This window comes from Nuphar pumila, chromosome 12, assembly GCF_984573655.1.
Source record: "Nuphar pumila chromosome 12, dmNupPumi1.hap1.1, whole genome shotgun sequence".
Lineage (NCBI taxonomy): Eukaryota > Viridiplantae > Streptophyta > Magnoliopsida > Nymphaeales > Nymphaeaceae > Nuphar > Nuphar pumila.
The window spans coordinates 21,950,186-21,976,376 of NC_143260.1; the positions used below are offsets into that span (position 1 = coordinate 21,950,186).

Below are 26,191 nucleotides of genomic sequence, written 5' to 3' on the forward strand. Positions count from 1 at the left end.
CTCGTATCGACAGGCGGATCCCATTCCACGGAATTTTCCCGCAAATTTTCAAAACGGAGGCGAGTAAATTTTCAAAACAATTTTCAAAACTTTGGTCGAGTTTGACTCGCGGAATTCGTTTCTCTCTCGCAAGGGAGGGGAAAATTTTTTGCGATGATAACACAAGGTCAGCCGATATTTTCAAAATATCACCAGAATTGAAAATATCACTATATTTTTGAGATTTTCAAAACCATCTTTGTTTGTTTGATTATGCGATCACTCTTTTAATTGGCGTTGATGTCTTGGTTTTCATAGTTAATATTATCATTTTCTCACGCTGAAGGGTTGAAATTGTGGTACAATATGTTTTTCCATGCTAGCTACTATGTTGCAATTAGAATTTTGAAGAAATTTCATATTGTTGCACTAATATCATAATCTTACACTCTAAGTAGGAAACTGTCAATAAGCCTGACATGTTGACAAATCTCAATTTTTTGTAATTCATTCCTTCCGTGTGTGGAAATAACTCAGTTTACAAACTTCTGTTCTACTTCCCAAATTGTGCGAACCAACCCCACCACCTTTGCTTTTTTATCATGTGTGCCCTGGTTTTGAGATCTTTATATCTTGATTTTCTATCAACGATGAAACTATAGTAGCAAAAATTTATGCATTTATTGCTTATGTTAATCTAAGCCTTTGAGAATGCTTTTCCCCATCATTTTAGTACTTCCTTTATATAGGAGCCAATCAGAGGCTTTCTTGAGAATTGCTATCACAAATGCTTAACTTTTGTGTGATACTGGTGAAACCATTATGGTTTTACATATGTATTGTTTTGTACCTTAGCTTGGTTTCAACCACTTTAGGTGGTACTGAACATCTAAGAGTGCAATTAACCTGAGTTCCAACATCTTTTCAGATTTTGTAATGTAAAGACATCAAGGACACCACCTCCTCCTGATCCTGATGAACCTGCCAATGTTGCTGAAGCAATAGCATCATGGGGATTGGACTATGTGGTGATAACTAGTGTTGACAGAGATGATTTACCCGATCAAGGTAGTGGCCATTTTGCAGAGACAGTGCAGAGGCTGAAGACACTTAAGCCAAAGATGCTAATAGAGGCACTTGGTAAGACTTTTTTCTTAAATGTTTCCCTTATTCTAAGGCCACTTCAGTGTCATAAAATTATTTCTCATTCTTGTTCTATTTCTCCAAGTGACCATGTATGGATAACACAGTGGATGCTTTCCTTGCAGCAGAAATTTTCTTTTCTAGTCTAGTATAGTATTTTAGGATGTTAGATTTCCTAAGGTTGCTAGGAAAGTCTAATTGATTATCCCACAACTTATATATATGTCCTCGATCTCACAAAACCATAACTATGAGAGTGCATCATCATATTCTATGCCTAACATTAACAATGCCCATGCTATGTTCTTACCTGCTGATTATCTTACAACTTGTAAATGTGACATCTGCCAGAGATCTAATGAAACCCATAAACATGAGACTGCATGATCACATTCTGTGCATAACATTAACAAGTAGAGGTGTTTTCTTTGTTACCCTTTATTGTGTTGGATTGGCAAGCTGGGGTTAGGCAGACACATACTGAACAACAGAGATACAGAACAGGTTAACGTTTGATCTGGAAACCAATAAGAAGGTTTATCTTTCCAGATCCTATCAATGTTCCTATCAACATCATTTCCTCCATTTTAAAAAGTTTATAGCAAAGCTGAGAATAGTCCCATTGGTCTTGGTGGTGTTCCTATAGTAGAAGTTGTTATTTGCTGCTTCAGTATATAGGTGATAGTCTTATGGGTGGTTTGAAAAAAGGCAACATCTTGATCCGTTTATCGGATCATTGGGTTCTATTCTTTTAGAAAACTCTTCACTGTCTAAAACTGAAAAAGTTTCAAAATGTAAAGAATGTAACATGCCCTCATAAAATATATGCAAGTATGTCTTGGAATGTTGTCGAGATCTTAACACTTGTGAACTATGAAATTCATGACTTCTGTTCAATAGTATTTCATAGGATCCTCCGTGCCCACTTCATCTTTATAAATAAAGGAAAAGGTCTTTAATAGGGTTTTCTTTCATTAAAAAAAAAATTGTATTCAACGTAATGTCTTCTTTTTCTTTTTGGTCTGCACCTATTTTATGTTAAAGAATAGCAGTCATATTCTATGATTTGGTATGGTGTCACTCTCTTTTTCTTATAATAGAAAAGCAATTTTTTTTTGTGGGATTCAATTAAAAAGCACATATACATAAATCCATCATGATTCTCATTTTTTTATGTAAGTTTTTGTGAAATTAAAATCAAATTGTATTGTTCAATTATTATGTGAATAGGATGGTTGTTTAATTTAATTATGACCCCATGGTTTTCTGTGTTTACATATGAATTGCTTTTATCCTGAGCTAAATGTTTAAAGCATAACCTGTGTCATTTTCAGAATACTTCTAAAGCAAAAAATGCATAAAAATACTCATTTTTACAATAAGATGAAGGATATACAAGTCAGTCTAGAAATATTATTGTGGGAACATGAACATGTCCTTGAGAAGGAAAACTAAGACAGAGAACATATATAGTAATCTTCAGAAAGTGAAAAAGAACTAACATAGAAATTGAAAGTGTCTTTTTGGATTAAAGAACTCTAATTCATTTGTTTCAATTCCAGAAGCTTAAAGAAATACATATCAATGTTGTGGGTCCTAGTAAATGAACTCAATTTCAAGTAATTGAACTCCAAGTTCCTTGCCTTCTTGATGAATGAATATGCAATGCAACTTTTTAGTTACAGAAGTAATACAAATCAATGCCTGTGACACAAGATTTTGAGATCCAAAGACTGTTCATAAGCAATGGTATTTTCGATGATTTCAAAGAAATTGTTGACAAATATAGAGTTCTGTTAAACCACATAATCTTTGCTTCAGTAAGAATGGAACTATCATAGCTTTGCTCCATAACTATCCTCTTATTAAAAGGATGAATACATCATTGCTGATTCTTATCCTTTGCCTAACTATGGCTAGATGCCATCCTTCTACATTCCAGGTCCACTCTTGCCGAGCTGGTGATAGAAATATACCAACAGTAATTATGGAATATGTGCACGTCCTTTGCTCATAGAAAATGCTAGGCACATACAAAGCATATAACCTTTGTCGAGGATTGGCTCGAGCAGAGCTTGAACCACCTTAGCCTGGGATCGGCTTGAGTCAAGCTCGAGCAAAACTCAGTTCGGCTCTAGCTGAACACCTTTAATTTAAAAATGTTTTCAAAGTTTTTGAAATTTGTTTAAAAAGCTTCTTTGAAAGAGAAAATTTGTGGCATTTTAACCCACACCCCTTCCTAGGGTGACCAACAACTTGCCTGTTAAGGTAAGACCTCTCCTTGGGCCCATGTTATGAACTGAATGAGCCAAGCTTAATCCGGCTTACCAAGCTTATCCGAGCTGGTATGTCTGTTCAATCTCGGATCATTTACATGTATTGAGCCTAAACCTTTGTTCAAGCTTGGCTCATTTATTTTTTAAGAATGAGTTGGAGCTGAGCTTAAACATGTCGAGCCTGAGCTAGCTCCGACTTTGGTTCTTACCTTCCGGACGGTGACACTTGTGGTTTTTCCCAAGCAAGCTCTGACAAGACATGGACCTGACAGCACCTCAATGTGATATCAAGAGTCCATTTCAGGCCATTACATCAAGACTAAAATCCACAAAACATGGGGGTATTGTGCAAATGAGATTCACATTTTAAATCTCTTGAGGTCTCATGAGATTAGAGTTGGCACACAAATGAGATTCGCTTTCTAAAACAACTCTCATTTGCAAAGGCAAATGAGTTTCACTTTCTCACGAAGGTACTTTTTGCTTGCTTTTGCAAAAAAAAAAAAAAAACAATGAGAGAAGAAGTGAATGATAGAACCAAATGTACCCTAAGTGTACCCTAGGTGATCTCTCTTCCTAAGCAAAGATTGAGAGTTGATCACACCATTGGCACCTGTTACCGTAAGAGGTGCCTTGGATGTTATCTTAAAAATGAAAGATACCATCAAAACAGTCGATACGCTCATTGTGAGCCGTTCATTTTAAACCATTCTGATGCCGTCCATCCGAAAAAATAGTGGGGCCCATCCAACGGCATCAAGAGGTGCTCTGACAGAATACCGTCAGAGCATGCTCTGATCCCATCTCCCCCCACACACCCCCCCCCCCCAAAAAAAAAAAAGAAGACCAATAAAAGCAACAAAACACTTGGCCATGGCTTTTTGTTTTTTTTTTAATGATTTCATTAACCAGGATCTTGACCTAAGGAATTCCAAATTGTAAAAATCTCGGGTTGCTAACTTTGAGGCAATAGGTGGGCCACCCCCTACATCACAGAGACAGAGAAGAGACAGGACGCAAGTTCGAAACACGAATAGGCAATCTCTTCTTCATATGAGGTGCTGCATTGACTTTGAGGGCCTCTTTTCGCAGGGAATAAGGCCCCCTCATTTGCTTGCCATGGTGAGCCTCATTGGAAACGCATGCGATGCTGTGTTTCCGCAGAAAGCCCTCCTTTTCTGTTGTCATGCAAACACGCCCTAAGAATTGTATTCTCAGGAGTGGAAAGGGATTTCAATTGCACCTTGGATTCCAGTTCCCCACGATTCCACCAATCCAAACATCCCTTAGGAAGCATTTGAATGTGCGGATGAGTGTGCCCCACTTAGCCGATATCCCCTCTCTGAATTCCGGCATCTAGGCGGCCTTCATCCCATGACGCAAAGTCCCCTCACGGTGAACACCAGGCTGACCTGATATGCAGGTCCTACTGGTTCACTATCTTGGTCTGTTTACTGCAGGCCATTTGCCTGGAAAACATCATGAACTGAGACTCGGTCAAGGTCGAGGCTTAACTGGCTCGATGGATTTAAGAGGACACAAAAAGTCTCAGCTTGCAAAAATGCCAACACTGGGATTGAGAGTAGGGGTGCAAACAGACCGGATACAGGCGAACATCTGATAGGAATCCAACATTATTTTCAAATTCAGATCTTTAAAATAAGACCTTAATGTGTTCAAATTTAATTCAAATTTGTTAATCGGATTATTTTTGGATTCAGAAAAGATTAAATTAGCAATTTAAGCCAAATCTAATTCAGATTCAAATCAAATTCCAATCCACTTGTACTTTTTTTCCTATGAAACAAGCTTCTACTTAATCCTTTTTCATAGGATCCTGTATTACCACATATTTTGGATCTAGATCCAACCTTACATCACCGAACACGGTTTAGATCCCAATTCAGATCTACGGTTTGAATTTCATATTCAGATTGAGATCTGGCATGAACCATCCTGCATCCAATCCGTCTCAACCCTTAATTGAGACCAAATAGTTGAAGCTTCCATTCAACCAGAAAACAGAATTCCTGGATTATACATTCAATATGGGCTTCTTGATTTATAGAAAGACTAGATATTTACAAAAAATAAAGGACCCTTGAAAGCCAAAGTGCTTAAACATCATTTTTTGCTTCTTGGAACAAAAATGCACAATAATTATCCATCCAAAGGTAGGCATGTTGAAAATATAAGACTGAATTTCTTGTCATGCATTTCCCATTCTCAATTTCCATATTTCCTTTCCTAACTTTCTGCTGGTACCCAAAAAATCCAAGAAAAAAAAAGACTTCTCTTGATTCTGCAGCTTGTGGAAACTTGGCCGGAGAAAGGCACCCTAGTACTAAGAGCAGCTCATGGGCTTCTACTGAATTACTTCACTTGGTAATCTCTCCTTCTGTATCATCCTCAACCAAGTCGCTGTAACTTACACACACACACGTACCCGGTGCCAAACAGAGACACGTGTCTGTGGTGAATCATGTTTAGATAGTTCCTCTTGCACTTCCCCAGTGCTTGATGAATTCTCCAAATATTCACTAGTGACTGTCAGATAATTGTGGTGGTATTTTCTGCTGTACAGGTTCCTTGGGAAGCTTGGTGATCTGCAGATCTTGTTGTCTACGTTGCCTCTGCAAAATAAGAACAGATCTCAAATGACCTCTCTCTCTCCAAGGAGACCAAAATAAGAACAATTGTTTTTAAGGATCCAGGGAACTTTTAGTTACCAACTACCAAGCCTTTTATGTATGAAAAAGATACACGTGATCTTAGGATGTACCACAGAATGTCACCCCCGCTCCCAGTTCTGTGGCGTTTACCATCAAGGGTCGTTTGTCCCCCACATTTCTGAATTGTATATACCTACAATGCACACCACCTAGACATAAACTTCACACGGTTAATAGCAAAAAGGCATCAAGAGAGGAAGCAAGGCGTTGATAAACCAGGCCAGCAAAAGTATCTTATTTCCTTATAACCATTGGAAGAATATTCATTACAAGAAGTCATTCATAGGTAAGTCAAAATAAAATTTTGACTTGGTAAAATTTTCCTAATTTTTTAAATGCAGAAATGCAAAACAAAAAAGAAAAGTTAGAGAGGGTTCTTAACTTGTTATTTTTGGCTAATACCTAGACGGAGCAAATATTGCAACTCGTGTGGAGACATTAAGAAGTCTAGAACAAGCAACAACTAGTAGGTCCCATGTAAATGGAACGAACAAAGCAGTGACACTTGAATACTGAACTGCACATTCGCATACCTAACCCAGCTGAAGACTCACCCAAATATGAATTACAGTTTTAGGTGAACAGACCATCTCGGTATTAGAAAAGGCCTCTAACTCAACATAGCTTGGAGCAAGTTTTGGATGAGAATATCCATGTCTATACTGCTTGATTACATCTGTTGGACAGGCCTGCCAGAATCGCTCAATTTATCAGCTGAGGGAGGTGTTTTACTTTGTAAAAGAAATGGTTTTCCCTTAAGAATCTGAACCAACAGGTAGCACAACACGCTGAACAACACTATAAAACATTCATGCTTTCCCAACAATATTGGAGTTAGGGTCATGGTTCATCAAGGCCACAAGCAAAGCATTGATGACTTTGAAGAGTTTATTCATCAATCTCATAAATGATGTCTTTTAAATACCATGAACACAGAAATCTCTGCAAGAGTGGTGCAAAACATTCTTTGATCACGGTAAGGAGCCAGAAAAGTTTGCAGAACTCCCAAAACACTGAATTGAACACGAACAATGAAAACTTAAATGGACATTCTCTTAAGTGTCACTTTCCATCCCTTAGGGCCCCAAGTCCAACTATCTTGGGAACCACTTCATATCATTTAGGACTTTCCAAATGCACCAAGTACAAAAATGGTAGAGTTAAGGTCATGGGATGAAAGTAAATGGAAACAGAGTAAAAATTCTGGTTGAACAATGTGACAAAAACAAAAGGTTTTTCCAGTTGTCAGCCTCATCCCGTAGAATTAAATCCTTAAAAAATGGGGGAGATGATTTATGGTGTTCAGAGACAGCTACAAAATTCTTCAGAAGATTGTTTACCCTATTATTTTCCAAGAATGAGAACTTAGATTTACATGAAGATATTGGATAAAGTTCAGTGACCTTGGAGGCTCCTTTTAGTGAAAGGTAACTTGGTCTATGCCATCAACAAGGTAACTTGGTCTATAGCATCAGGCAAATCACCAGGTCCAGATGGATTCCTATTTTGTTTCTTCATTATTGTTGGAAAGATTGTAAAAAAGATATCATGCTCATGATGCAGGTACTCTTCTGAAATGGGGAAGTGTTGAGGGGATTAGGCAAGTCTAAGCTTATCCTCGTTCCTAATGTGAATGGGCAGATGATGTCAGGTGTACAGGTCCATTTCATTCTTAAGCAACCTGTACAAAATCATATCCAAAATATTGACGGAGCAATTAAAGAAAGTGTCTGATTACCGAATCCCATGAACCAGCATCTCCTGATACTGGGATAAGATTCCAGGACTGTGATATCATAGCTCATGAGGCCATACATTCATTTAGAAGAGATAAAACTCCCAACTTTCTGAAAATTGACCTAGAGAAGGATTTCGGAGTCAAGTGGGAGTTTTGTTTCTCTTGCAGGGATAGAATGTTGTTTTGGAAAAAGTGCACCAACTGTGTAAAGGAATCTTTATTTTCAGCCTTGATTATGGTCAACTTCAATGGACAATATGGCCAAAGATTCAACTCTAGAAGGGATTGAGACAAGGTGACCTTTCACTCCTTTACTTTTTGGTATTGTGAGAGAGGGATTCAATTTAGTACCTAATAAGGCTGTTTATCTTGGTTTCCTCAAGGGGTTAAAACTGCCAGGTGTTCAGTGGACTACCTGTTTAATGTTTGATGATGACCTTCTCTTGCTGGGGTCAGCCTCTTATGCTGAGTTCTGAAAGACTTGGTTGCTGTTAAAAATTTTTGAAGCTGCCTCAAGCCTAAGCACTAAAGAAAGTGAATGTATGTTGCTTCTTTTTAATGTGGACGAATACCTGAGTATTAAAGTAAATGTATTGATGAAAGTTTGTTATTCTCTTGGAAAGAATCCCTGTTTTTGTCCTTTCCCACATTTTTAAACTTCCATAAATTTGTTTATGAGATTGTTGCACTATTCCTGAAGAAATATTCTGTGGAGCTAAACCCATCAGCTTAGCAGCTACCTTCTAATGGTATCTTAGAGACATCACCCTGTTTAGTTTCAAATATTAGGAAAAAAATTCATATTTTTCTTCGGTCCAAAAGAAAACTAGATGTAGCCTTTGCAACATAATCATGATTTACAAGGATCGCAAAATTGCCCAATGGATGACATCAATGGATTAGTTATATGATAGCTATAATACCTGAAATTCGGTATAATGCATCTTTATTTCAGGTGCTACTCTGCTAAGTTATTTTTGTAGTAGAACAGAGATCAAGAAGACTACAAAGGGAAAACACTTAGGCATAGAGAATGTAACTAAGTGAAACAAGTAATACCTGGCCAAAAATTTTCCTAGTAGTAGTAAGACAAGTATTAAAGAGCATGAAGGAGAAGATAAAAATTACCTCGGACACAAGATCTTTTGCAGCTGCAACACCAAGATAACCAACCGCCTCACAAACAAGGCGTATCTTCTTCTCATTTAAATGCCTGTTTGTATCTAAAACAAACCTGTATCAACATGGTTTATCTAATCAATACTCATGAATAGATAATTTATGTTCCTCAGATTCTTTTTGGGAAATGATGCAACTTATAGGATAAGAAAAGGAGATTAGACAAACAAAGAAAATAGAGGAAGAAAAAAAAAAGATGAGTGCAAGAGCATCCCAGCGCTAACAGCAATAATTGGCCGATGATTTACTTCAAAATTTCATTTATAAGCATTGTTTTAATTAGTATCATTCTTTGCCTAACAAAATGACAACAGGTCTCATGGAAAACTATATATTTCATAATATTGAACCTTAAGTGTGCAGGTTCAAACTTGTGAACGGATCAAACTCATTCAAACAAGTATGTGATCGACATTTGATTCGAGAGTGCTTCTGTTATTGGACTGCTATTACTAACCTGTTTACATCTATGCAATCATCGTTTCTACCATTGTTCGGGTTCTTATTTCTCTTTTTAGTCTACTTAAGACGACTTTTACGAGATACCATCTTTACCTCCTCGATTTTTTTTTGGAGGAATAAGAACCTTTGCATCTTGTGATTGTCCCTACGCATCTTCTACATCAGCCATGTCTGCATCCTGAAGATCAAGGGGCTCGTCTTCGTATATCGTTTCCAGGACACTATCTTCCTCCATGAAAACTGTTATCTGCAGGGTTTGGAGCATCTTGGTGATCACAAAAACACGAGAATGACCGCTTCATACATTTCAAATGCAACAGAGCAATTTTAGCAACAAATACAGAATTGCAGAGTCTACACAATTTATGTCGTTCTCAACCAGTAGTCGTAACAAGTTTAACATTCGACAAGATAACTTGGAACTCAATAAGCTACATGTCAAGCTAGAAGTAGGCAGCAACCAACTTCAGAATGGGAATGAAGGGATTCAAAATTATGGCACAAGTAATAAAATTCATGAAGAAATATCAATTGGGTTGTTCTTGTTTCTTATCAAACAGAGTATTCCTCAAGTTTTAGAATGAACCCCCTTGTTTTTGGTCGCAAAACAAACGATTTTTGCGGTTTACTGATTGTGGTTATCAAATTCTTTCTTTATTGCACGTTTTTTAAGCATACCTGTATCATCAAACAGCAAATAGACGATAATAAACTATGCCATTTCTGCTGGCCTTAGAGCAAGTGAGAGAGCCTACATTACCACTCATGAAGATCAACAAAACGTTGAACCCATGAACGGAACAAGATAGAAAACTGAAATAGAAATATAAAAAAATAAGAAGTTAAAAAAAAAAGAAACTAGAGACAGATACAAAGCCAAGCTCAACCAGGATCTGCTGGACTAGAAGGCACCACAGATGAGTGGGAAGGGGAGGTCTCTAAGATACATACGAAGAAATGAAGAATCACATATACATCAATCAGGATTTTATGGACAAGATTATTAAGAACGATCAAAATTTTATGGAAAAGATTATTAAGAACGATCCAAACAAACCTCCAAGCAGTAAGCAGCCACATCTTCCATATCAACCTCAGCCTCCATCGCTTGCATCGTCTAATCTGAACAGAGCTCAGGAGCACATCAAGCGTGAAAGACTCCTCTTTGACAATTACGTCCAAGATCTTCACATCCTATTAAAAAGGACCACAAAGATTGGGCAGGACAAGAATAAATGAAAGGTAGTTTGAAGCACACACCAACTAGAAAACTGAAAACTCAACTTCTTTAAATAACTGTGAGTCCGAACCCTATCATGCAAAATTAACCAAGCCAAGACACGAGATCTTGGGAAAGAACCCTTAACCCATAACACGCACTCAGAGAACCAATCGGCCTTCAGGAGGAGCAACGATCTATACACTTTGTGGGTGTGGAACGCACCATTTAGCACAATCGCCCATTGTAACCACTGATCATAATTTGCCGCATCCTCAATTTGATCTCTGAAGAACGATAAGACTCTCAATCACATGCTTCGCAAGTACGAGATCGCCAACCCTTGGGTTCCATGACGAAGAAGAGATAAATCAAGAGCATCATATTTAATATGAAGCAAACGAGCACAAGGAGATCCTGGTTGATAGGTCATCCAGCATTGCTTGGCCACAAGAACAATACTCATCTGTTTGGGCGCAAAAATACCTAAGCCAGATATATGCATAGGTAACACCACCGTTTGCCAACCAACCAAATGGCGCTTACCCTGGAGTTGACACCCAGACCAAAGAAAATCCACCATTAAATGACAAATTTGTTTCTCCACACCCACATGCATTACAAACATTGACATGAAAAATTTGGGGATAGAAGGAAGAACATATCTAATTAAAGTCAGACGGCCAGCGATAGAAAGCTAAGACGCCTTCCACGAAAAAGCTTATTTTTCATTTTTTGAATAGTTAGAGCCCAAGCAATGGAGGAGAGGCACTTCACTTGTAATGGCATGCCCAAATACATCATCAACAACTCATATATCGCGCAATTAAAAATCTGTCATCCTGCTGCAAGCATAGAAGACTCAATATTGAACATAGTAAGAGAGCATTTGTTATCATTTAGAGAAAGCCCAAAAAGTGAGAGAGAGAGAGTCGGGTATTCCAGTAGCATTTACAAGGTGCCTTAAATGGTCTTTGATTTGGGTTGGATCAAACTTGAATTGGATCTGCATCTAGCTATGCTGACTCTGCCATTGTCAGTCTCAAATTCGGCTTAATATTCTCAATCTATATGATCATCCAATCTGAAAGCAAAATCCCAAGCCCAAAGGTCCAAACCTTTTTTGTACTTTACTCCTATCTATATATGATTTGAGGTGAACAATGGATCCGGTAAATTTGGGCTTGGCTCGTTTAAGCCTGGCTTGGCTGTCCCAACGTAGCAAACTTACCGAGCTCAGACACCACGCCTAGGTTCTACCAGTCAAGCTTGAGTAAGATCGATTAAGCTCATTAAGCCCGATTAAGCACTATATTTCTCTATATAAATTGTTTTTTTTAGTATAAAGCCAAAAAAAACTAGGTCCTACCCTAGGGATGTAAATGGATCAGTTCAGATCCGATGTAGGCATTACTGAATCATACATAGATTTGAAATTTAATGCAGACTCAGATGAAAGAAGCTACTGCTGAATCAAGAGATATGCTTTTACAGGTAATTGCAATCGGATGTGGTTGGCTTCAACAGCAAAGTCTCCAAGTCCAAATCGAATTGGAATCGAAATCCGATATATAGGATGCTAGATTCCGTATTGATCAGCCTAACGGATTTGTGATGAAAAAGATGCATAGCAAAATCCTTCAATTTTGAAGGGCTGCAATTAGAGTAACAAAATCTTGAATTGTAAGCAATATCTAAATCTTAAACAGGTAGAAGAAAAAAATGGAGAAAAACTATGTACAATGTACATGACTTTGAATTCATAACATACTAGCAATCAGTTTTCAGGGAAGAGCTCATCCTTGACAGCTGGTGCTATCCATAGAATTTGAGTGATAGTAATATCCCACAACTCATTATCTTCTTTATTAACTAAAATCTCCCCATCTTTCATGGCCACTATCATCTTCTTCAACAACAGTGGGATCAAAATCTGCAATCTGTCACTGGTACCCAACTCTGTCTTCATACAAGTATCCATCCTCCTCAAGACACCCAGCCAGAAAGATCTAAATCCAGGAAAAGATGATATTAGTTGTAGAAATTGAATGAAAGTATCTGTTAGAAACTCCAAAGCCAAAATCAGTGTTCCCTCCATGCTGTGCATCTCCTTCTCAGAGTTTTCTCTTTTCGAATACTCGATCGCTTTCTCTAACAGATCGTCACCCATGGCAAATATCACATGATTGAAGCAATGCATGCACACATTTGGAGTAAATCCCAGCCCTTCAGCCTTTGTGAAACACCTCTGCAATGTCGACACTGCATGATTCCTGATCTCTTCTCTCCTCACTAGGGAAATTTTCCGAACGCTTTCAACTAATCTGACAAACATCGTAGCGATTGCCGAAATTCGAGAGGGGTCTTGAGTTGCCAATGATGAACTGCAATCAGGATCTAAGAATCCAGAACTGAGCCAGCTGACTAACAAGTTCACGGAATCTGCCATTAGGTCGAGCAGTTGTATGCTCTTCTCTATGGAGCTGAGCTTTGAGGCTGCAAAACTAAATGCAGACTCAATGCATATGCTGTAATTTGTCCTTGTAAGATAGTTTCCATTATCAGACATCAAGGAGATAAGTGCTTCCACTCCATCAGCAAAAGCTTCAGGATTTCGGGCGCTTAACGATACAATGGCAATTATGGACTTCCATCCAAACTGGGTCTAAATGTTCTTAGCATTTTCTGTTAGAATCCTGGCAGCAATTTGTGTCAATGCCTCACAGCATGAATCTGCAACTCGATTATCGAGTTTCCATACTAGTTGTAGTGACTTAAAGATAAGCTCTTCAGATAATTTATCGGATTTATGTAGTAGTTTTGCACTAATGTTTAGTACACCGAAGAGCGACTTCTCAACGAAAGGGCATGAAGAGAAAAGAGGCAATTGGCTTATCATCCCAAGGTATTCATGAAAACTAGGCCAGAAGGACATGAATCGATCGAGATTACTCACTGTGATCTTGACAACCAGGTCCCAACAAAGTGTTGTTGTTTCTTCTTCATCTAAAGGACTAGTGAATTTCTGTCCCTTTCCAGCACCAGACAACAGAAGTGCTCTACCAAGATTTTGTAAGGATTCCACATGCAAGTACTTTGCTTTTGCAAATATGCCTTCAATGCAGCACCGTTTGATCAACTGTAGATTCCTATCCATAGCGTTGCCAGCAGCAGTAGGCATGGATTCTTCATTACTGTCAGTTAAAAAGAACTGGGTGAATTTTCCCATGATGCTTGAGAGCCGGCGGTCATTGTTCATGTGTGATGGGAAGATCACAGCAGATTCAGTCCTGGAGTGCAATGGGAGATCAAGATCCATTCGAGGGGCCGGAGTTTCATTGTTAGCCCCTACAAGGTTGGGAGGCAAGAGCTTAAGCCTTTTCAATCTTAGCATACAGTCAATGATGTTTCTCCATCCACCTCTAATGGAGTCACCAAACTGGTTGGCAATGGTGAAGAGCACCAGAGTTGCAATTCTTGGTTTGATATCTTCTGTAAAACCGAAGAGGGTTTCTTCTAGTGAAGCAAATGGGTTGAGCAAAGTGGTGAACTTGCACAGCATTCCAAGAAGCTCATCTTGAACATCTTCAAGCCTGTACCTGTGGAAAACATGTGAATGTTACATTGAATTCTACCAAAAGAGTGGAAAGGAATCTACAAATTCCTCTATAACAAAAGAGCCACATGCATTCAAGGGTGGATGTGATTGAAAGGATAAAAAAGATTTCCTTTGTTGAATGCCATTTTTCCTTAAGATGGATAGTGTCATAGTACCTAGTTTGATTCAACAAAATATGGTCATGATATTCCATTGGAGACCACCAAGTATACTATCATTCTATATCACAAAAATATACTTGACCACTCAATTACATGCCTTCCTTTACAAAGCTGCCTAATTTTTCATAAATCACAAGTTGCATGCCTTCATAAAGTTGCTTAAAAGGTCTCACCCCAGAACTACTGTATGTAACAACATTCCTTAACTTTTGATTTGTTTTTTTAACTTTTTGACGTTTTCATTCGCAGTACCTATTCTGTTATATCTACATCAAATAAAACTTATGGTTAGTTTTTGAATATGCTGAAAATGGCTTACCTTGCTATTCTTGCCACTGCAAGGAAGCCATCCACGCAATGATGTAGGATATAGTCATCTTCTGTATGTTCAAAGACACATGCCAGTGTAGCAATCGTAGGGCCAACAATGATCGCAAACATATCACGACTTAATTGAGGCTGTTTTCCACAGAAGATGTAAGGATCTGCTTTTTTGGACTGGTTGATGATATTGATCCACCTGCTTGGAGTCATCTCAACAGAACTGCCAGATTGATCAAATAGTGTGATCTCATTAGTTGAAATAGACTGAAACAACTCTGATAGATACTCTCTTGGAAGGTCCTTCCCCCCATTAATATTCCTATTGTTTTTGATAAATTCCTCCTCTGTCATCTTCTTCTTGACCTGAGCATTATGTTGATCAGTATTCAACATTATCAGAGAATAACACAACACAAAGACCGCATCTTTTTCTGCAAACATTTCATCCGATTGTTCATAGAACCTTTCGGCAAAGGCCTCAAGAATTCTCTGAATCTTCTCTGATTCTCCAGGCAATCTAAATGTCTCGAGAAAATTCCTGAGTGCTGCGTCAAGGATCATATTCGTAAACTCAAATGTCGATGTGAATTCCTTGAGAACCTGGAGACGAAACTCATCTGGATCACCAAGATAATCTCCAATAAATGTTTTGTCCAAACCTGGGGCATACCTTAAGAAGTAAGCTAAGCTCTGAGGGTCAGGAGGATCAGGGACAAGATGTGCATGTTTCAAAAACTCCAGGCCCTTCTTCTCATCCCTGTTAAAATGGTTTACAACCACCATCAATCTTTTCTTCAAATACTTCCTAGTTCTCACAAACTCAATCCACACCTCTGAATCATTGTAATTTTCACATTTTTCAATCCAAAATGGCCTATATTCTGTAATTCGGAGTGAATCAAAATTAGGACCATCATTGGAGGCTAACTTCAAGCTCCCGTAGTCGTCCATACCATCTGCAATGTTTTGAATCAAAACTACCATTCCTTCAAAAGATTGTGCCTGCATTGAAGACATTGGACCATTGCTCGGAAATGCTCTCTTGCAAAGTAGCTTCGCAATTTCTTCGAATATGTTCCGGTAAGTTGGGTTGCAATCAAAATTCGCATACATCTCAATCCCAAACATGGGTTGCCTACAAAAGCTAATCAATCCTTCAAGTGCAACCTCCTCTTGCTGAAATGAGTACAATTTCCCACCTGCAACCTTCAAGCAGACAAACCAAAAGAAAGCCTCCAGTTGAAGCTTCAAAGATCTACGCAAATGATGGTATAGATTGAGAACTGTACTGCAAATCATGGACAGGACTAAAGGCATAGAACGCGAGCCATGGTGAATGAGATGGTAAAAGAGTTCATCTTCAATCATTCTTAGCAGTTTCGGGTGTTTACCAATTGCTTCTCCTGAGAACTCGATTGCAGAATTTATCAGAACCAAAGCAAACAATTGAGCATCCTCATCAGGCACGTTCGCCATTGGATCAAACTCGGAGACCTCTGCAACTACTACATTCAATAGAGAGCATATAAAATGAAATATGTCTACCATGCAATCAATACCATAATTCATCGACGAGATGCTATTATTGTCCTGACCATTGAAATCAATCTCCGGCATGCGACCATAGATCACCTGCACCAATTCATGCATGGTGTGCCTTGCATTACGTTGAAGGAGATGCCCTCTGCTTCCAGACTGTTGGACCAGTTGAAAGCAGGTGTTCACAATGGTGCAAACAGCATTATCACTCAATAATTCAGAAGCTTTGCACTTCAGACATGCCACTAGAACCTGAAGAATCCTCACGAGGACAGCATCCTCTGCTGCAGAGTTGATTCGATCAAGTCAGCAATTGGTGATACCGTCCACAATCAAGTGCATGGCTTCGCGCGCATGCAAAGTAGCAACATCAAAGATGTCCAACTTGAGAATCTTGAGGATGGCCGACAATGCAATTCCTGTCGCCGGTGCATCGATCTCGTCGAACTGGATCACCTCAAGAAAGGGTGATAGGTAGATGGATGGATCAACCGAGTGCCAATCTTGCTGGAGGTTGAAGGCAAAAGTGCGCAGGGACTTGAGGGAGTTGATGAGGGAGGTGTCCAAGACTTCCTCTGCACCAGGAATGAATTGAGAGGCATGTTGGTCGGTTGGGATCATCCTCATGACCGCCAAGAGTGCACCAACTTCTGTGTTTACCATGCATGAGATGCTCAGATCCATCTCTTTTCTTCTTTTGTGTTTTTTTTGTTATCCATGGAGTTCTCTTGTGCTGCTTATCCTTCACCAATGCCTATCATCATCAACACCATTATTCATTTTGAATGTAATTACATACTCATAAACAAACATAATTTTTTTCACCCTATCAATCATCATTGCTTATTTGAAGGTGCCAACATGCTCATAAACATGCAAAATTTGTTGGGATTAACCACCACGTTGGTGGTGGTTACCCACGATGTGGGTAACGCTCCCCATTATGATCATCGCAAAATTTTTCCTCTCGTAATATTCTCTCTCTCCCTTATCTTTTCCTTTTCTAACCTCTATTTTCCTCCTTTTTGAAGGTAGAAAAATAAAAAGACAGAAAAAGAAGAGAGAAGAGAAAAGAAAAGAAGAGAAGAGAAACTCTTTTACGGGGTCTCACTTGACCTTAATTTGAAAATATTTGAGAAAATAACTCACCTCCGTTTTGAAATATTTGCAGGAAAACTGGGAGACGGGATCCGCTCGTCGGTACGAGGTTCGATCGTTTCTGGCGCCTTTACCAGGGGTAATCGAACCAAGGGTCAAATTTATACCTTTTGCTTTGCTAAGAAATTATCTAAGAATTTATTCTAAGTCTAAATGCATAAAGAATCATGTTTGTGCAATGCAAGGATGTATGCTCTTTTTGAAAAATGATTTGAAAAACTCCCAAGTGTTTCTGAGATGAATCTGATAATAGAGTGAAGAAATGATTTCTAACTTAGAACTTAAGATTTAAAGTTCTATGTTTTTTGAATAATCAGAGTTTGAGAATAAATCTTGACTTTGAAATGAATGATTCTGAAGTTGAGATAAAAGGAGAAGAAAGGAAATTTCAAAGTCATAAATGGACTTTAAATCAGAATAGAGATGAAATTTGAAATGTAATTTTGGATTTAGAATTGGATTTGAAATCTTGAGATGAAAAAATGGAATTGGATTTAAGAATTTGAATTGAGAATAAAAGTTGATTCAAAATCTGGAATTTGAGATGGAATTTGAATCCAAAGTCTGGATTCTAAATAGAGTTGGTATTAAAAATTGAATTCTGGGTTTAGAATCCTAAATGGGAATTGGATCTGGGATTTGAGATCCAATGATAAAGTTGGACTCTGAATTTAAATGGAATTGGATCCAAGATTTGGAATCCAAGATGGAATTTGGATTTGAGGTCTGAGATCCAATATAGAATTGGATTCTAGATCCTAAATGGAATTCGGATCTGGAGTCTGAGATCCAAGGTGGAATTGGGATCTGGATCCAAAAATGGAATTGGATCTAAAGTCTGAGATCCAAAATAGAATTGGGTTCCGGATCCTAGAATGGGTTTTGGATCTGAATCAGAGATCCAAGATGGAATTGGGTTCTGGATCCTAAAATGGGTTTCGGATCTGAAGTTTGAGATCCAAAGTAGAATTGGGTTCTGGATCTTAAAATGGAATTGGATCTGAAGTCTGAGATCCAAAGTAGAATTGGGTTCCGGATCCTAGAATGGGTTTTTGGATCTGAATCGGAGATCCAAGATGGGATTAGGATCTAATTTTGGATTTTGGAATTTCAAAATTGATTTGAGAATGAATTTCAAAGTCAAATTGGACTTTGAATTTGAAACTTGAATTTGGAATTTAGAAAAATGAATCAAGAATTTCAAAGTTAAATTGAACTTTGAATTTGGTTTCAAAGTCGAAAATTTGGACTTTGAAGATGAGATAGAATTGATGAATTTGAAATAAAATTTAAGAAAAGATTTTAAAATCACTTAGGTTTTTGAAAAGAATTTTGAAAATATGATGCAATTCTATCCTGAATGATGAATGAATTCAAAGAATTTGAAATTGGTTTTTGAAAAGTTATTTCATTCTTTAAGTGAATTAAGAATGGGGTTGAAGATATAATATATCCCTGACTATGGTCATTGAATATATTATATAATAACCACATTTAAATTAAAGTGAAGAATAAAATACATTTTTTTGTGCTTTTATAGAATTTAAAATGAAATTAATTCTCAATATACCCTGACTATGGCCATTGGTATATATGTTGAATTAATTTTAAATTAAATTCTGATAAAAGAGAAAAATATTTAAAGAAAATATGATGATTTTTAAAAAAGGATCTAGTGTGGATCCAGTGTTATTTTATAAAAGATAAAAATCCTAAGTTTTGTTTACATCCTGACTATGGCCATTGATGTAAATCATCAACTTAGAATTAATTACCTCTTACGAAATGGTGCACGTGTCATTCGTGTTGTCATTTGTGAGAATTTGAGAAATAAAGGCAAAATGCATGAAAATAAGCAGTTCATGATGTTTACAATGCTCATTCATTCTACCTAAAGCAGGAAATGTAAAGTTTTCATTGATATCTAGCTTATTACAACATTGAGTTTGACTCAAATTACAGGAGTTTCTAATTCTAGGGAAGGAAATAGCAATTCTCAATGAATTTCCAACAAAACAGGGTTAGCACTACACCAAATATAAAGAGCAATTCATAAATTCTATTAAGACTAGAATGCACATAATGATATTTAAATGTCTATGAGGAAATGAATATTAACGCAGGTATGTGATACACTGATCTAGTGAGAAAATATGCATGTGATGATGCTAACCTATATGTATTGTTATTCCAAAGCTAGTGAAGGCATAATAATATATTCACATAGGGAGAGGGAGAAATGCCTAATGAGATGTAAGCATGGCAATGGCACTGATTTAATTTAGTATCTACATGAATGCGGAAAATGAGGTAACATATTTTGTAGAAATGCAATCATCAGTCCAGTGCAACTTCAAATGGCAAAATGTGAACATGATAATAAAGGAAGTAACTTTGATATGCCATTTACACCATACCATTGAATGTAGTTGTAAATGACACTTTCTACATCTCCCTATGGATCGGAAAATGAAGTAAGGTAGTGGCGGGGGATCACAACAGTCTCTTAACCTAATGTTGTAACGCCCCGAAATCTTAACCCAAATTTTGAGAATTTTTTTTTTCAATACAGCGGAAACAAGTCATACCGTAGGGCTAAGCATTCCAGAACATTACAGATGGAGCAAGACCAAAACATTCTTTTCATTCCAATATCAATGAAAATTAAGATCAGAGTTCTCACACTATCCTTGGAACAGTAAATCCAAAAATCCCGATCGAATCCTCATCCCGCAATTGTTCCTAAATTCAGCTCTTCACCTGAAAAATTATAGGAATTAGACTACAACTGTCTAAGTAGAAATTACTGTAATTTTTCTTGCAGGTGTATTATGTGTCAAGTATATGGTGTGGGTGCCAATTTGATTTTCAACCCATACAAGAATAAGTAAAGAACTATGCTACAACAGTCAACAATTTATGAGAAGCAATCTGACAAGTATCATCAAAAGCAATCATTTGAATATCTCATAATCACAGATACAAATTCATACAATGATTCAGAGAAATGCAATTATGACAATTCATAATTCAAGCAGTGGCGGAGCCAGGGGTGGGCAGTCGCCCACCCCAGAATTAGAAACCAAAAAAAAAAGAATGTTGAACAAGTGTCAGTATAATATCAGTAATAGTTTTTTGCACATTATCCAATAATTCTGTTACTTTACCTTATATTTTTACATACATTAGCTTAAAAGAGTCTTTAATTAGCCCGTAAATGAATTGATTCCCTCTGATTCGGATTTAGACCTAAATTCACACGGGTCTGGACTGTAGTCCGACCTGTATGCAGCCCTAGACTCTCTCTTTCACTCTCTATATGTCTCTCTCCCTCTGCCGCCAAGGCCGAAATAGAACAGGAGAAGACTGCCATCTCTCTCTGAAACCGATGGCCTGCACCATCGATTTCCGGCGTCTAGATGAAGAGCTGAGAGGCCAGAACAGAAACAAGCGGAAGAGATCGACTGTCGACGACGGTGGTCAGCCCCTCGCCATGGAGATCAACAACCACCCATCTTCGAAGAAGGCAACCCTCCCTTCCGCCGAGAACTCGGACAGACCCACCTTCGGCAAGCCCACCTACGATGGAGTCATCACCGGGAACTTCTGGCATTGTCCCTGAGACCCGAGGTCTGCCCACCCAGCGAAAAACTTTTGGCTCCGCCACTGAATTCAAGTACGCATTCATACCACAAGGTACATCCATTATGCATAAAAAAACATTAAACCATACCATGATGCATCATTTTAGTACAACAAGACATTTAACATACATTGATAATTAAACATCATGCATCCACCAAACATATAACAATTAAGGAAACAGATAACATATGCATGTTCTAATGTATAATAGGAAAATGCATGATTATGTGAAATGCATGATTTCTTTTGTTATCTTTCATTTAAGTTTCATCTTTCCATATGCATGCCCTATTAAATGCATGCAACTTTAAGTTCCTCTTTTTAATTACCGTTGCCCGCAGATACACCAAATGGGTACAAACTCCGAGATCAAGTAGGGTTCCTAGGGTAGCTTAACACACAATTTGTATCTTATTACCGGATTCCAAACTTAGCCCTCGACCGATATCAGGAAACAGCACCATCCATCAGAACCTTGAAAAACAACATCCAAAGTCAGAGACACCAGGGAAAACAGCATCCAAAGTCGGAGACACCAGGGAAAACAGCATCCACTGGCGCCACTTTCTTGGTATACCAAAACAGACTCACAGTTGTGACTAACACACCACTCCTGGGTAAAGTGGCGAACTCTCCCTAAAACCGTGGCCAGGAGAAAGAACCTCAATATCGGGTTCAGGGGACAAAATTACAGCACACGGAGTTTTTGTATCCTCACAGTCTCCCCAAGACCGAAACTCTAAGATTCTCATACTCCAGATGAGATATCCCAGAACGTATATTACACTGTTCTTATTCATTCTCTTTTTTATTAAGAGCCAATTATTGAGTTTTGCAGTTCTACATGCAAAAACAAGGCAAAAGCTCCCCTGCGAGAACCATCACGAGACTCCAGCCCGTAGAAACACATTGAACAGTGCAATATAGAACAATAATATAAAGTATGATTTTTTGTGATGCATTTAAACAATTAAGGAAAGAGCGAACCAAAGCTCAAGGCTCTCCAGGCCTGTGATGATTCATTTCGACCATCGATGCATCGTATGCAAAAATCATAACTTGCAATTTATGCAATGAGGTCAACATGCCTCCAAATGCACATCCATTCGAACCAATTTAACAATGTGCATGAGTTACCACAGTCATATGCATGTGTTCACCATCCATGTGCGAGTGCTTTCATGTAACCACTTAACACACATGCATTCGTCCATAATTCATAAGTACATGAGAACATTTATGCATGATTTTACATGCTAAACAAGAATTGATTTCACGTATGCACTTTCCAAAACCAACTTTGCAATAATATGTTAACGGGCACCAAATGCCTCACATGTTACAAACTATAAAGCATGCTAACACGTGCCATTAAATATTCACAAAAAACTGAAAGTTTCTCAATAGCTTTATTTCCCTTGCACCCAAGTTAACGACCCAAGTACCCGCATCGGGTATTCAATGAATATTGCCCATTAGGCAAGATTTCCTAGACACCCACTCAGCAGGAGGGAATAGCAGTAATTAACTTGCTCATTTACCATTTAAGGTACCATAGTAATTTTTTTTTTGTAAAACAAGCATAGTAATTTGCTGATTTTCATTACACATGCAATTCTATCATTTGCATTAAATCTTTTAATTCTAGTTAGGCATCTGACATTGTATATCTTAAGCCATTCACGGTTGTAGTGGTTCAATCAAAATTCTAGAATGCTTATGTCATAGAAAAAAAATTGTCAATCATAATCCCCACACAGTCAACACAAAATGAAATTTTCCAAATCATGACTAACTTATGAAGTACCCATTTATTTCTATCCCTACCAAAAATCACCAAAATCCTACTATCAGTTAGAGATTATGGTCTTTGAGCATATCGGGTGCAGTGAGTCCGCATAGCAAATATAATATGAAAGAAGAAACAAAACCTGTCTGCTAAGGCATGTCTTTATGAAAAGAAAACTCTAGGACAGACTCATCAGAATATGCGGATTTTGATTCCATAGATCATAGCAATAAAAAAAAAACATAATCTATCATTTATCATATTCAAGTGTTGTAGACCGTTTCAATGATGGATTAAATAGGAAAAGAAATACACTCTCAGGCAGGTAAGGATTTGAGATATAGAACCACTGATACATGGATGCCAAATACAAACATGTTCAGAGTTAAGGTAAAATGCAAAAACGTAAGCCTTGCTCGTGGACTTCACCGAAGTGTATTCTGCTCAAACACTCAGTCCATGATTTGTGTCTTAGTATCTACTTGCGAAAGAATTTGCCAATGTGAACCCCAACAACACAAATTTCTATTTTGCGACTCGCACAGGAAGTATAAAGTGAAAATAACATGCAGAGACCAAGTGTCGTTTTTTTTTTTTCAATTGAAACTGATGTACACAGAAACTAATATAAATTTTTGTTTTTCATTGGACGTATTATATAAACAGTCTATTGAAAAACCTTGTAGACATTTTTTGTTCTTTATTTGGGTTCATAGCAGCCGATACCCCTAAATTTTGGTTTGGGGATTCACGGCAACACAACCCCCCAATGTGGTTTGTTCCTAACACCACTGTCCGAAAATCAGAAACCCCCAACTCGGGTATTTGGGGTTAAGAGGAGTATAAACCCTATTAGCATAAATCTGAAAACTCATGAATCGGAACCTCTCGCCGTTTTTCGAAAACCCCAATATCATTTGGGTTTTCACAGTAGCCGAAATCCCCATTCTGCCAATTTGGGGTTCCCGATAGCCATTAAACTCCACCCCGTAGCATAAATTTGAAAACCCCGAACCCATTTAGATTTAATAAACCCCAAATCCCCCTTTCATTATTCGAAAACCCCCTTTTCTTTCAATCGATTTAGAGCCTCACCGTAACCCCATCAATGCTCGGACACCGGACACACCAAAACAATAAAAGAAACAGTAACCCCTACCTTTTTCCGGCGAGGTGGTTGCTGCTAAAAAGAGAGGAGGTGAAGATCGAGAGGGAGAGAAGGGCTCGGCAGGGCCGACGGCGTCGATCCAGTCACACGTAGCGAGGGTGCCGGCGAGAGAGGCTCCAGCGAACTCCAGGGCAGCGTCGATGGCTTGCGCAGAGGGAGATGAGAGAGCGTGAGAGAAAGAGGGCGAGACCTTCTCCCTTCCCCTTTATCAAACGAAGGCCCTCCCTCCGCGAAAGGTGGAGTCGGTTACGCTTGCTGTAACCTCCCCTCCCCTTTCAAACTTGCAAGAATAGGCACGATTCTTGTTTTCGGGTGTTTTATAAAACAAAGCCCGGTTCCGGGTTCGAACCGTGACCCGCAATGCCGGATCCACTCTAACGTGGATTCGGGTCGGCTTTATAGTGTTGGATCCAGCCTAACGTGGATCCGGATTCGGTTTTAAATGTGGATCCGATTATGTTATAAAGGTGGATCCATAGGTTGGATCCAAATGATTCCAACTGTGAATCAAACCCAAAATAATTTTATTTATTTCTTTATTAAATATTGTTATTATATATAGTTTTAACACTCATATATAGGTATATTCCCTTTCTTTGGATCCAAGTAACGGATCTTGGGTCCAATATGAATAAAACTACCCAAATTTTTATGGGTATTACAATTGTGCCATAAACACACAGGAGACCATAACAGCCATGGAGCTTGCTGTGCAGTGATGTCACTGTAGTGACAGCCGTGTGAAAGGGGTTGTGGAGTACCAGTCCGGGGTAGTAACAAGTAGATATGTAAGGGTTGGAAGCACCAAAGGTATGAACAGAGTATTTTGCAGGTAGTGCTGAGTGTAACTAGCTATGGGGATACCATATCTATATGCAAATGGAGGTTATCTCTATGCCTGAAGCTAGTAATATGGAAGGGGTGCAGGAGAAAAAAATGGTGGAGATGTGCAGAAGTTTATGACAGTTTTAAATATGATGCTATGTGGCAAAGTGCTGGATAGCAAATATTATGAAAGCTTTTAAATGTGATGTTGTGCAGCAAAGTATGGGACGACAAGTGCTACAACAGTAAACGTGTGCATAAATAAGCGTGAAAGTGATTTGGGGCGGGGGCTGGTGCTGCAAGCCATCTAAGTCTTGATTATCTGAAACTTGACGTTGGCTTCATCTACAGACGATTGTTTCCTCTTTTTGGACAGCTTCCCAACCCCATCTACACCATCAAACTGAGCAGTTGTGCGAGCTTGTAATTCTTCCAGATTCTCACCTTCCTTGGTTCGTTCTATAACCAGATGGCGACCATGCAAATGGGAGCTTGAGAGTGCATCAAATGCAGCTTGGGCCTCATGTTTCATCATATACTCAACAAAAGCAAAGCCCCTGTGGCTCCCATCGAACTTCTTTGGCAACCGTAATTGTTTAATTTGTCCTAAAGTAGAGCAACAAAAGCAAAGCATCAAATGGACTAAACAGTTGTTTCAAATCCTTCTGTGTTGCCTCAAAGGCAACATTCCTCACAATTAATTTTGTTGAACTCTTATCCTCCTCTGCCTTTGAGGACACTGCTCCATCACTAGTACCCCAACTTTAGTGCATACCCTCCTAAAATGGTTCCCTGTAAATCAGCGCCTGCTGTTTTTTTTTTACAGTATCCAATGAATCAAACTCTATGAAACCAAATCCCCTTGAGAGATTCTTTCCATTTACATGCTTCTTTATCCCAACATGTAGGATACTACCAGCCTTCAATTTTTTTTAGTACAATGCTTCCTAAGAGACTCTTCAGAAGTAGCCAAATTTAGATTCTTCATGAAAACTGAATGAGACTCAAGCCTATCAGGATCAACACCCTCAGATAGTTCTATGAATTTTTGTTCTAGCACCTTAATATTTAAAATTACCTATAAGAGAGAAAAAAAATGCTTACAGCAGTAACTACAGTTAGAGTACATGGAGAACAAGGGTTGCCAATTGAGGTTGGCTCCCTGAATGAAACCCTGTTTATCAATCAAATTAAGGCAATAACAATAGGGAAGGTATATGAAATAAAAAAAAAGA

At 38.3% G+C, this 26,191-nt stretch overlaps 1 protein-coding gene across 1 annotated transcript in view; it reads left to right on the forward strand.

The window, feature by feature from the left end:
• Positions 1-26,191, forward strand: part of LOC149820275 (uncharacterized) — a 66,554-nt gene that overhangs the window by 18,257 nt on the left and 22,106 nt on the right. Inside the window, exon 3 of the mRNA XM_089981775.1 lies at positions 908-1,119. Coding sequence (XP_089837901.1) covers positions 908-1,119 — 212 coding nt within the window. The remainder of the gene's footprint in view (positions 1-907; positions 1,120-26,191) is intronic.